The following is a 13,959-nucleotide window of genomic DNA, read 5'->3' as shown; positions in this document are numbered from 1 at the left end:
TTCCATGTTTAAAAAAAAAAGCTGAAAGTATTGGTATAGCCCCTAAATACACTTACACCCATCTTCTCTGCTAGGTCTGGGGAGCTTTATTAACCCTAAAATGGTCTATGCATTTTTCTCCAGTTCACCTTGCAGCATCTGAAAGAATCACTACATATCTTTCCTCAGCCACAATTTCTAACACTGAAAATTAGTTTTCTTCTACGATACTCTCTCATTTGGGGGAAAGAGGAGGCGGGGAAGGGAGTGAGGAGTCTGCTTCAATACTCTAATAGTTTATTAATAAAAGCTATTGAGAACGTTTACAATTGCCTTCTATTGTGGGACACTGTGCTATGACCCTTTATATAGGTTATCACTAATCCTTACACATCAAAAAGTGTAACTGCATTTTACAGATGAGAAAACTGAGGCAGACCAAGAATCTCAACCTAAAACCACACTGAGAGTGCTCAAGTAAAGTAGAAGTAAAGCGAAACAGACAACTTTATTAAGAACCATCACAAAAATATTTTCCCAACTACTACTAGAATTTTCTTTACCATATCCATCTGCTCAACACTTATCCACACATTTGTGTGTGAATTTTCAGTACAAGCCAATAGACGACCCTAAGAGAGAAATATCTCCTTCTGACATTGATCCCAAAGACAGATTAAAATTTGCCGATGTAGTCTAAACACAATTATGACTGCTGATGCCACCTATTCACAATTCTCATTTTTAAAACACCTGTGCTGAAGGAGTCATATCAGATCCATATTTAGCAGCAAAATATAAATGTGCAGATTTCAATACAACAGCATTTTTATAATTATTCCAATTAGTCAAAGACTATCAAAGAAGCTCCCAAAATCCACTGGCATTTCAAGAAAAACATATTTTTAACTGCAAATAGTTAAAGCTAGAAGGAAATGGCTGGCCAACCCTTTCCAGAAGTAACAACTCAAGGATATAGTTGCTGACAGACGTTTGGGAAAGCACAGGGGGTCCTCTGTCATTCCTAGCTCAGGGCTAGCCAGCTCAGGCTCCAAAGCCCACTCAGGGGGGCCTCAAAATTCACAGGGTGTTGGAGCCCTGAGGTGATGCCCTCAGTCTACACATCTGACCTTGACCCACTTCATTCTCTTGTGTACACTGCTCTGCTTCATTCGAATTCCATTAATGTTGACAGAATGTGCTATTCTGCAGAAGCCTGTCAGGATAAATAATCACAATCGAGAATCATCCCTTTATTCATGACCAAGCCTCCCTTCCCAATATTTACAACTTCAATTTGCTAATATCTTACTGAAAGCAATAACTTTATCACTCAAGATTACCACTTCCTTAGGGCATCTGTGTGGAAAACTGTTTTCAAATGCATTACGACTGGCTGCCAATTTTTTGTGCCTACAGATCATTAAACTAGGATCATCATACAGATTCATTTAAAAAAGAATTCACTTGATAGCAACTGATGCTCAGCTAAGGAACGGTCTGGGGTTAGCAGAAAATCTCCAGTAAGGAGGACAAAACAAAAGACTGGCCTGATGTCTTCAGATTAAACATGGATCTCCCAAAATCTCAGTTGGGTTTGGGTGGGAGATGAAACCCAGAAGTTGGTGTCGACCCTCATTTCATTCCACCCTACCTTCAAAAAACCAACTGTAAGCAAACTATCTAAAACATGAGGAAAGCTGGAGATGGCATCTGAAGAGGGGAAAAATTACAGTGGAATAAGACTTAATTCAAATAGTTTCAGAGGTAAACAGTCAGCCCTCGGCCCCCCCACCCCCCAATTTTTCTGTTAACAAGTCAGAGTCTTGTCAATCAAAACAGTCAATCTGGTTTCAGTCAACTCGGTTTGTGGATGTAGACAAAACCTCAAAGGGAGAAGAATAATTTAGTATTGAACAAGCACTAGGTCACATCAACTGAAGAGGAAAGATGGATCAAGCTTCCTCTTGCAAGTCACAATGCTTGAAAGGTCAAGAGAAGGGGGAAGAGTGGGCTCCAATGGGTGGCATCTTGCTCCTTTAGGCAACTGTAATTCCTTATCAATATCTTTCTCTTGGTCTCCTCCAAAATAACAGATGGCAAAAACAGCCTTAGTGAGCCAAGCCTTTAACTCTTTGTTATTAACAAAGTGTTGGGGGGAGGGAACACTACTTTGAAACCGCCTGCATGGTAGAATTCTTCTCAATCTTTTGCTTAAGTGTCATGAAGAATGACACCAAAATGGTCCTTTATTTGCTAAGAATGAATACCTCTAAAATAAACCTCGCCCTGTGGAAGGAACTGGATGGAGAAATGACAAGATTAAGCAAACCATGTGTCTTTTAAATTAGTACCAGAGGAAATAAAAGTTGGTGGGGGTTAAATTTTAGAGCTACAGAATTATCAAATAAGTAAAAATTTCTCTTGAATCAGGAAAATTTATAAACCCCTTTTTCTCCTGGCAAACTACTTCAACAACATAAGCATTTTAACCATTTCACTTCTCCATTTACAGCTTCCCCAAAAGCTAACTCCCTTTCTATATATGCAAAGAATTTTTAAAACGAAAACATAAAAAATTAAATAAAACAGCTATGCTCAAAATTTTACATGTGAGGAGAAAGTTGCTTCCATTTTAAGTAGTGCTTTAGGAAACTATACATGTTAATGGTTTTAGTGTCCCGAAATCTGAAAAGGACTCTCTAAAAATAGTATTTATAAGTAGCTAAGATGGGAGGGAGAACAGGGGTGGAAAAGAAAATTTTACTCAACCTTCAAACACTTGCAAGATTTCTTTACTCCATATACAACCATTTAACTTGAAAACATCTGAATCATAAAGAACATATAGTAATAATATCAAATGAAGAACTGAAGTCTGGGAGAAAGTGTCTGTTTTCTTCCTACAATATCTTCACTATTTCCAAAATATATATTTCTAGCATTGGAAATAAAAATCTTGTAGACCAAAAGCAACCCCAAAACCAAACCAGTGTATAGTTTACTCTTTTCAGGAAGAAAAAGTTAGTTAAAAAAGGTTCCCCAGACAGTGCTGATACCACAATTACTAGCACTTTATGACTCGGGGTTACGCCTGTAAGGCAACCTCATCAGCACAGGCTTGCCAAACTAGCAATAGCCCACTTTCCCGGGATCCATGTTGATAAAATCCTTCCCTATGCACTTTAATGGAAGACCAGACACATTCCTCAGCTCAAACGTGACTTTATTTAAACACAAATAGATTATATTCAAGGGTAAGGAATTATGATATCAATAATGAACATTTATCTGCCATATATTTTCATCAAGCATTTTCTTAATTCAACAGACTTCAATTTACATTTACCTGCTGAACTGGATTCAAAGCAGCAACCTCCAATTATTTCCAAGTTATGGAAAGTTTGGTTTTCTGGCGAATAGGTGAGATGTATGCATTAAGCAGACACTATCTACCTAGTTTTACAAAGCAAATCAAAGATGGGGTGCAGAAATACTAGAATGCACATTTCTATTCGTTTTTTTCCTCTTGTTCTCGTAAAAAAAAGTCTTGGTATAGATCTTACAATTCACCTAGCACATGCATATTATTTAGAAGCAAATATGCACACACTGGGTATGCATGGCTGAAAGAGCTTCGACTCTGGAAACATAGAATAAAAAATGTCGGTGCCAACACTGGTACAATCCCCATTCACAGTGACTTACTCAAAATAAGATACAAGACAAGAATTTATTCCACAATCAGTTATTTTAGGCAGCAAACCCACCTTCCTCAAATTGGTTTGAGGCTGATTTTTGGACAGTAGTTTCCCCGGGGAGAGTGAGTCCCCAAGCCCAGGATGGCTCAATATTCGGGGCATATCGGGTTGGAACTGTAGAAGTTATCTTTCCAGGAAGATTTTTTTTTTTAAGCCCAACGCAGGGACAGAATATATAAATTGTTATCAGCACCTGCACCCCATTTTCCATCCAGGAGACTCAGGAAAATCCCGCCCCCTGGCCTGCCTGACTGGAGACAATATTGCCATCCTCGGGAGGGACTGGCTACAATGTTTCCCTCAGCTCAAGATGGCAACTGTGTCACCCCCGCCAACCCCCCTCCGCGAGTGACAGGGCCTTTCCTAGGGACCAGAACACGCTAACACCCCACTCAGCTTCCTGCCTTTTACAGGATCCTGAAGCCCAGCCCTCTGACAGACGGCACACATCCTGGACAGCCCCGGAGATTTCTGCCGCCAGTGTCGCCTCCAAGGCGGCAAAGGGCTCACATCCTATGTGCCAGTAATACAACATTAAAGGGCAACTCGTAAGCGGCTGGAGCAGCGCGCTCAAGTCACTCTAACTCCCTAAACTGTTCCCGCAAAACCCGTGCAAGACCGTTTCTCGGGTGCCCGCGGGGAGAGGAGCAGCCACGGGTCCCGCCGCGTCCCCACAGCCGAGGCGGGCTCCGGGCTGGCCGGGCGGTGGCGCAGGCCCACAGCGGCGCTGCCTCCGCCCCCTCTCCGGGGACCCGCCGGCACTCACCGCGCCGCCGGGGGACGCGGGCCCCCAATTCCCAGCCTGGATGTCCGACAGGACGCGACGACTGCAGGCCTTTCCGACTGGCCATCAAGGCACAACACTAGCAAAACAATCCAAACTACATGTTTTAAATGAGCCCAATACGTGAGTGGAAGCAAGCAATTCTCATCATTTTGTTGGAAAGCCCAACTCCCTCCTTTTAGGTTTTAAAGTTATTACTATGTTTTAAAACAAGCGCTCAAAACACTACCTTGGCCAATCCCAAAGAGCCATTTGGAGGAGGGTGCTTAAAGGAAAGCAGCCTGGGGAAGAGAGCCTATCCGCTGCCTCCCACCCCAAGTGGCCAACTCTTGGAGGCATCCTCGCCAAAATTAAAGGGGCCTCCTCTCCAAGGTCAGGTGGCATCAGTCACCATAAGGCAAGGGCGCCCTGAACTACTTAATGGAGCCTGCTGACACTGGAGGTAACCCAGTAAAGTAGCATTTTAAAAACTGAGGTCAATTGTACCTACGGTAAAATACTTGGATTGGGGCATTCAGTCTATGACAATCAAAGAGAGGACAGTCACCCTCCAAAACGCCCTCAAGCTCTTTTCCCAGTCAGAGGCATGGTTTTTTAAAAGAACAATGTTCCAAAACTGTTATCGATCACTCCCTCCCTTAGAAGGAAAGGAAGGACTGAGGCAGTGCGGGGGTCCCCATAAGAACCTGGTGCTTCCTTTCCTAACACTTTAGTCTTCTAAAGTTTGTCACCTTTAAACTCAAATTTTCTAGCATTCTAAATCCGGGAATGATTAAAGAGATCTAAAAACTTAATTTCCAAGTTTTCATCTTTAAACAAAAAACTAAGGAGGGGGAAGTAGAATTTTGCTCAAAACTGAAACAATTTTTTTGTTTTTAAAGGATATTTAGTTTAACAATGTAGTATCTTAATGCTTTTGCCAAACAACTTCAACCTAGCATTGCCCACGTTAAAAAGTGAGTTTTCAGGGCATCCAGGTACCTCCCAGGGTGAGGCGAGCTTCACTTCTCACTTACACTCTCCCACACTGTTTGAATGGTTTTATAATTTAAAAAGTGTATAAACCTTTTACAAGTCTGGCAACACTGAGCATCTACTGTTTTAGCCCAAATAAAACGTATGTGGATCTTTAACTGGGAATATAAATAAAACCTGACATTTAAACTCAACTGCTGGGAGGGAGGGTTCAATCAACACCCCTCCCAGGAGGGAAATTGTGACAGATTCAAGGCGCCCTCTCCCCTTCACTCCCCCTCCAATGGACCCTCATCTTCAAGTGAATTGGCTCCATCTTTCCATTCCTGGGATTCGGATGGGTATTTAGCTCATTCATTTTCCGATGAGTCACTAAAGAACACACTAGAAACACTCACCCATGAAGGTGCAAAAAACTTTTAAGATGAGTCCATTCAAAGCTTTAAAACGAAGGAAAAGAAAAACTGCCCCCTAAGCTTCATATCTAGAAGAAAACTTCTAAAACGAGGCGCCCACAACAAGCAGATTAGAATTTCTACTTTTTCCCAATAGGAGAAGCCGGCTTAAGGCCATCAGCAATAGCTCCGCCTCCTCCCCAAATAACAGGTTAGGAGTGGAAAGAGGTGCGCTGTGCAGCCTCCGCCGTGCTCGGGACAAGCACGCCCACTCCAACTCGCGGGCAGCACCACTCCCACTAGGATTTTTAAAGCTTATCCCATCTCCTGCTCCACCTCCAAATCCTGTAGAGCGATTACACACACCAAACCTCACGGGGGTACAGGTAGATCGCCTAAGTCACCGACCCTCTCAGCAGAGCCTGCTCCTCAAAATTTTTGGCCCCTTCCTCTAATGGTTCGGGTGAGTGGAACTATCACACGGTGTGAAAATAAGCAAGAAAGGTTTATTCAACAGCCAGAAGAGCGAAATCGAGCCCAAAGACTGCAGTGAAGCCCTCGGACTCTGCGCACCTCCGGGTTCCACCCGCGTGCCACTGGGTCCGTTTTTTTCCAAGGGAAGTCGAACCCCTGACTGAGCGGGGTGGAGACACTTCCCAACCAGAGAAACCGGTTCCAGTAGGGATCGAAGCTGGGGTGGGCGGGAGCGGCCCAAAGGACTCCCAGCAAGGAGAGGGCAATGGGCAAGGTCCCCCGATTCCGCTCCTCTGGGTCCACGAGGCCGAAAAGCGATTCCACATGAGGGAAGTTCAGGAGACAACATGCTTTTTACACAGTGCGGGAAACCGAACCGCAGAGCAGAGAAGGGCTGAAGACGGGGGCCTCTTGGCCCTCAGAGATCCACAGAAGCCCTCTTACCCAACACAAGGAGGGAATGACTGCCACGGTGTCCCAACAACAAAAAACTACAGTCATCCCTGAGAAGCGCACACGTGGAAACCAGATCTACACAGACACATGCACTCCACACCCACCCACACAACCACCTTTCTGGTTCATGCCCTACTTAAAAACAATATACGAGTCTCACAAACAAAAATGAAAAAATAAAGTTCAGCACATTAGGAGGCCTCTGGAGTGCCCGCACAAGGAAATCTCGTCTACAGATACAGATACACACACTTTTCCATCTCCTTTCTTACTTAAAACAACGGTATGCACGCTTTGTCAAGCAGAAATGAGGGAATCAAAGTTCATAAAGAGGGGGTGTCCTCAAACCTCGGGAACTGTCGAGGAGGGGGAACCCTCGCACACAGAGGCCAAGTCTACACAAACACATCTCCTTCTCAGCTCATGCCTAAGTGGAGACAACGGCTGCCACGTTTTGCCACAAGGAATATTAGATACAAAAAAGGGGGGACTCCACGTTTTGAGACCCGTTGGGGGCCCCTCGCAGCACGAGCACAGAAACTAGGTCTTCTACACACACATTTCTCAGGTCGGGATCTACTTGGTGGCAACGACTGCCAAGCAGCCAAAGGAAAAACAAGAGATCCAGAAACGAGAGGACCCACTCCCATCCCTTGGGGACCGGGCCGGAGGTCCTCGGCGAGCACGCACGCGTTACCCGGGGGACACAAACACACGCCCCCGCCAGGGCGCAGACCCCTGGGCGGCCGCCCATGCACTCACCTCGTCGTCGTGGTGCTGGCAGAAGCCGAGGCGCTCGGGGAAGACCGAGAGGATGGAGAAGGGCGCGCCGGGGAAGGGCGGCCCGAGCCCGAGTTGCTGCGCCGCGGCGGTGGCGGCGGCCCCCGGAGGGCCGCGCTCGATGTAGTGGTCCTTGGTGAGGCGCACGCGCTGGTGCGCGCGGACGCAGTTGTCGCACAGGTGTTCCTGGCAGTCGAGGCAGCGCGACGAAGCCGCATTGCCCTCGTCGCAGGAGCTGCAGCCGTGAGGCCGGCGCAGCAGCAGCGCCGATGGGGAGGCAGCCGGGCCGCCCGGCGCGGAGCGGGAAGGCGCCGGCGGCGGCGGCGCCTGCGGGAGCTGCGGCGCCGAGGCGGACGCACGCGGGTGCGCGTGGTGCGCGTGGTGCCGGTGGTTGCTGTGGCCGCTCGCGCCCGCTGGGGCGCCTGCACGCCCGTTCTTGGGCGGCGGCGGCGGCTCGTCGGCCGTGGCCACCACGGCGTCGAGCAGGTTGCTGAGCAGGAAGGCGGACGAGGGCAGTGCGTCCATGCCCGCCGCCTCGGCCAGCACTACTTTCTGGTCGCACACGGGGCAGCGCAGCTTGAGTGGCTCTCCTGGCGCGCTGCCGCCTGCCGCCGGCAGCCGGTGCGCCTCGAGGCACGGGCGGCAGAAGGCGTGCAGGCAAGGCAGGACGTGCAGGCGCCGAGCTGCAGCCCCGGGGCCCCCGCCGCCGCCCCCCGACGACGTGGACGTCTGCGAGGACGACGACGACGCAGAAGAGTTGGAGGAGAGCGGCGCCGGCGAGCCGCACATCTCCTTGCACAGCAGGCAGATCTGGAAGTCGGTCTCAGGGAACGAAGCCATTTGCAACCAGGCCTGGAGGAGGGAGGAGACCAGAGAGGAAGAGGAGGAGGAGAGGAGAGAGCGGACGAGGTGGGTGGGGGAGACGCCGACTCACTCAGAAAAATGCATCGATTAGGCCTGCAATCCAGGAGCCGGCACCAGAGCGGCGCGGCCCGCTTGGCCTCGCCTCTCCCGGCCCGCGCGCTGCCACCCCCGACGCTGCGGGCATTAAATGCCACTATCCAGAGGCGACACAGATTCCTCCCGGAGGACGTGAAGGCTGCGTGCCTTCCGAAGCGGGAGCGCCGGAACAAGTCCCGACTCGCGAGGGGCGAGCGGGGTCAGGGAGGTCAGAGGACTCCCTGGAGCAGCTGGAGTTGAGCGTCTCGCTAGCCGAGTAAAGTCCCCAAAAGTAGAGTCCACTGTGCAATCCCAGTCCCGGCAGGAGAAGCGGAATTTGGTTCCACGAGTATTTGGTGCGTTGCTTTTCTTTAAATGAATTTAGTCTCTTCTTGGGAGAGGAATGCTCCCCAAACTAGTAAAGGCGGGAGCGGCGCGACGCCAAACCTGTGTCCCCCCGCGCGACGCCGGCCGCCCCACCGCATGACGCGGTGGCCAGGGGCTCCTGGGTGGCCCAGCGTGCTGCGCTCGGGGCTTGCGCACGGCCGGGCGCGGCCTCTCCTGCAGGGCGGTCAGCCCCGCCGCAGCTGCAGCTCGTGGGGGCCTGGCCGCGGCCGCACGCGGGTAGTACGCACGCGCGTCCCACGCGCCTCGAGTCTCCCGCGCGCCCGCGTAGCCCGTCCGCGGCTGCCGGCGCTTAACACGCACGCGCGCCCCACGCGGCTCAGGGCCCTCGTGTCCCCGCCTCGCACGGCCTGGGCGCCTCCCGCGCGCTCCTTCCCCTCCGGTTTAGCCGCTCTGCAGCGCGGGGCCGCAGGTCCCTGCGGGCCGTCCTGAATTATTCATCGGCAGGAAGATATTAGATGTACCCGCTGCCCGCTCCGCGCGAGCCGTCGTGCAATGCTATCCGAGCTCCGCGCGCGCCCCGCGCCCCTCCTCCTCCTCACGTCCGTCCTCTCTGAAACCTTGGCAGCGAAGGGGGATCACATTTCCTTTGTCATCGGGCCATTTCGCCCTCGCCTTGGTCCCCCCTCCGATCCCGAGCCTCGGGGACGGAGCCTCCTCCGGGGCGCGCTGGAATCAGTGGAACCGGCAACGGCCCAGCGCGGTGAGCTCGGGAGCCGCGTGGCCAACGCCGCCGGCCCGCGCCCTCGTCATCTTCTTTCTAAAAGGAGTCGCTGTGCAAGACTCGAGTGGCCCCGGCCGCGCTGCGCCTGTCGGCCTTTGCTCGCGCCGTGCGCCCTTGTCTCCTGGGGCTTTGCACGACTCCCCCAATTCGGGCTGCCTGCGTGCACGCGCGCGCGCGCGCCCCCTCTTTCTCTGCTTTGCCGCCTCTTCCTCCTCCTCCTCTTCTCAGTACGCTGGTTATTGGGACTGATCGGAATTCGGAATCCTTTTAATCTCCAAAGGAGCAAACTCACTTCCGCCCGAGAGCAGGGAGGGGGCTGGGGGAGGGGACACAGGGGAGGGGGTTCCAGGCAAACAGGAAACATTAGCCCTCTCGGCACGGCTCGCTTTTGTGTGCTCCCTCCCTCCTCCCTCCAACCTCCTCCCTTCTCCAGGACGCTGGGGAGATGAACGCCCCCGGGCTTCAGTGTGACGACCTTTGAAACCTTGCGAGCGAGAAACCGAGAGCGACTCTTCCGTTTATTTAAAAAAGAAAAGAAAAGATTTCATTCTGAATCCTGGTTCAACAGAGGCTGATATCCACTGCCCGTGAGATCTGGGGTTTCCCCCCACCTTTTCTTTTTACGCTTTCTTAAGGACTCTGCATATCTGTGATCGAGGCCAAAACGTCACGCAGTTGTAGGCAGTTGGATGCGTGGAATTAAACGAATCTGAATTCTGCTCTCCGGAGGGACCAGTTTCCTTTTGAGTTTTAATGGGGGGTGCGGGGCCGAGGGCAGCTGTTCATGGGAGGCTACCTGGGTGATGGCCCCGCGGCCATCTGGGTGGTGCCCGAGGCTGCCTGGGTGGTTCTGGGAGAGGAACTTGCTTGGCCCTGGAAAGAGACTGACTTGGAAGAGCAGAGAGGGCCACATGCCAGGATTTAGAGGGTATCTGGTCTGAAGGCCAACGGGTGGAACAGTTGTCCCCGTGTTAACACTGTCAAGCTGTTAGTGACATTATGGGTTCTTGTACAGGCAACAAGCTGGATGAATCTCAGAAACATCATGTTACGAGAAAGAAGCCAAACACAAAAGAATTCATACTATGTGATTCTATTTACAGGAAATTCTAGAAAAGGCAAAACTAAGCTATGGGGATAGGAAAAGTATCCTTGGAGGTGAGGGAGTATTGACTGGCAAGGAGGGTGAGGGAACCTTCTGGGGTAATGAAATAGAAATATATTGGTGTGTACATTTGTCACAACTTGTAAATCTGTAAGATCTGTGCAAAATTTCATTGTGTGTAGATTATACTTCAAGAAAAAGAAAGAAAAAAAATAATAATTTGGTGTCCAACCTGAATAACCATGCCTGGACCATACAGATGAGAAGAACCCCAAAAAACTATATAAATATTCCCAAATCCTCCTCTGAATTTGCTCACCAGAATTCAGGGAGTTTTCCTGCAAAAGATCAACCTGGAAAGAGCCCTTAAATCAATCCAGCTGGGCAAAGGTGCTGAAGGCCCCAGGCTGCAGAAACAGCTCTCTGAAGAGACAAAGCCATTGTGGGGCCCCAGTGCTGTCCTGAGATGGGAAAAGCGTCCAGGCAGAGGAAGAGCCTGGCAGCCCCACTAGGAAGGCCCAAGTCCTCAGCTGCCCTCAGGAGCGCGCTCCTCAGCAGCTGGAGTGAATCCAAGCTCAACGAGCATTCGCTGAAATGTGTGAGGAGTGCAAAAATTATTATCAAATAAAACCAAAACGTGTCAGTTATATCTCAATAAAACTGGAAAAAACAAAACAGAGCTCCTTTGCGCATGGAAGAGAAGGAAACATTTTATACTTTAAAGATTAAAGAGGAGCTTCTCAGACTACCATCCTTTGCCAATGCCGAGTTTCTTCCATAGTTTGGACCTGCCTGTAAACATGTGCACGCTCACACGTGAATCTACACACTCCTATAGAATTTTCTGTCACACTGGCCTTACTCCAGAGGTGGTGTATGTGTTTTTTGGTTTTGTGTCTTTTCCTTTCTTTGATTGTTTTAATTCCTTTTTTTTTTTTTTAAACAAAAACAAGAGGAAAACAGATGGGGGAAGAGAATTGCCAGAAGGAAGATGGCCCCAGAGGGTCAGAGAAGGGATGGGCCAGACCTGCTGTCTCCCTCTTGCTTGGCCCCACCTACTAGCATCTAAAAAGGTTTAAAAAAAAAAAAGATGATGAGGGGAAAAAAAACCTCAACAGTCCTCCTGGTCCTCTCACTCTAAAATATCTTGCAAGTGGATAGCAGAGATGAAAAGTCAGCTGAGACCTCAAGGAGGAGCAGGAAGGCTGTAACTCCAGAAAGAGGAATCAAACTTGACAGCGGTTGGTGGGTTAGTTTCCTGGGGACAATTGCTCAGAATAAGCCAAAAAGAAAGAGAGAGAAGGGGGTGGGGGGAAAGGTTTTGATTTCTCTTCATGAGATAGCTTCCCTTTTTTTCCTTTCTTGACAGGACATTGCCAGGAAACAGGGCTGCAGTGTAAATTGTTAAATTAGCACATTCCTAATTTCCATTAAGACTTAATTTACCATAGGTAGGAAAGAGGGAAATCCTTAAAGCAATTAATTTAACCTAATTGTATAGAAATACACTTATGATTTGTTAAAATATGGTATAGTGATAAAGAACAAATTAGAATTAGATTCTAATAAGGCTACAGCTTATCCATGAGAGGAACAAGAGCCACATATCCAAATGAAAGACCCAAGACAGTCCCTTGCTATAAACTAGTATTAAATTTTTCATTGCCATCCTAGCTAATAAACACCCTTTCTTAGCAACGGAGGAGGGCACAGCCTTCCCGTCTTCCCTCCACTAGTTAACGTTAGAAAGGGAGTATATATAACCTTCCCAAATCCTGAAAATAAATCATTTTGTACTTTAATAAGTAACCACTTGTTTAAAGAAACCAGCCTTGAAATTACGTAGGCAGTAAATTTGCAGTCTTTCTCGAATTCATCTGTAGCCGTATTTTGTTTTCAAAGATGACACTAACCCCTGCCACCCTCTCAGACCTGGGGTTGGGGGTTAGACCACGTTTCCTCAGGGTGACCTTGCATCTGCTTTCTTCATCTGATCCTTTCATTAAATATCTGATGGACCCACTTGTTTTGATGTCAAAATTGCGCCTTTCTGGGGCCCACCTGGTGGCGCAAGCAGATAAGTGCGTGAGCTCCACTGCGGTGGCCCGGAGTTCACCGGTTCGGACCCCGGGTGTGCACGGTCGCACTGCTTGGCAAGCCATGCTGTGGCTGTGTCCTATATAAAGTGGAGGAAGATGGGCACGGATGTTAGCCCAGGGCCAGACTTCCTCAGCAAAAAAAGAGGAGGACTGGCAGATGTTAGCACAGGGCTGATCTCCTCACGAAAAAAAAAAAAAAAAAAGCGCCTTTCACCGTCGACCGTGCATTCACATAATTTTTAAATACGTAAATCACCAGAGTATTTTTTTTAAACATTAAACAGACATTACATCACAATTACTATTTTCAACCATGGGGGTCGGGGGACCGGCCTAACAGACGACCATTGAATGGTGGCTTGCATCCTGCCAGTCGAGGCGGGTGGAGGTCTACACACTGGGCCATCTCTTGACTCGACCCCGACTCTGGCCTTGGAATCATTAACAGAAGTGTGTCAGCTGCTTTCAACAACCCAGAGTTCAGAATAGCAGCAAGTCAGGTGATATAATGTAAGCTCTAGTCATCTAGAACTGTATCGACTACAGTACGGAAAATATGAAAGGTAAAAGTCAGTATCCAGCTTTGGTAGTTCAATGTAGTTCAGAGTTCAGCTAGGCTTGCGTCCCAGTTCCGCCACACTTAACTGTGTGACCTTGGGCAAGTGACTTGACCTCTCTGTGCCTCAGATTGCTCATGCATTTAACGGGACTGATTCAGGTACCTAGCCCATCAGGGTTAAATGAGCTACTAAGTGTACAGTACTTAGTTAAGTACCAATCACATGTAAGTGCTCAAGCACACATTTAAATATTAGCTTTTTATTACTATTATCAGTATTCAGCAGAGTGGTTTGCAGACTGCCTGCCTCCCCACTTGAGTTTGTCGTTGCCTAATCACTACCCTTCACTGGACCTCAGCTCCTCACACAAACAGTTACATGCTACTTCCGCTCCAGAACAGAGTGGCAGTCTCCCCTCCTGTCACTCTCAGCTCAAGACCCCACGGTGGCTGCCTGTGGCTGCCATGTTTAAGCTAAGCTCTCAGCCTGGGTTTTCTAAAATGAAACGTGTGTCTTTCATAAT

General features: G+C 49.1%; 1 protein-coding gene across 2 annotated transcripts in view; it reads right to left on the bottom strand.

Moving 5' to 3' along the window:
* The window catches only part of TRIM71 (tripartite motif containing 71), a 71,626-nt gene extending 61,705 nt beyond the window's left edge, over positions 1–9,921 (bottom strand). Inside the window, exon 1 of one of the 2 annotated variants that reach the window (XM_087430676.1) lies at positions 7,587–9,921. In XM_087430676.1, the coding sequence (XP_087286802.1) occupies positions 7,587–8,444 (858 nt within the window). In that variant the 5' untranslated portion in view covers positions 8,445–9,921. The remainder of the gene's footprint in view (positions 1–7,586) is intronic. The other variant, XM_087430675.1, reaches the window with a different exon arrangement.
* Positions 9,922–13,959: the final 4,038 nt, after the last annotated feature.

This window comes from Ceratotherium simum, chromosome 5, assembly GCF_057802395.1.
Source record: "Ceratotherium simum simum isolate JZ-2026a chromosome 5, ASM5780239v1, whole genome shotgun sequence".
In the NCBI taxonomy this organism is placed as follows: domain Eukaryota; kingdom Metazoa; phylum Chordata; class Mammalia; order Perissodactyla; family Rhinocerotidae; genus Ceratotherium; species Ceratotherium simum.
Note: the sequence above shows the minus strand (reverse complement) of the source record. Positions and strands in the feature narration are given on the sequence as shown.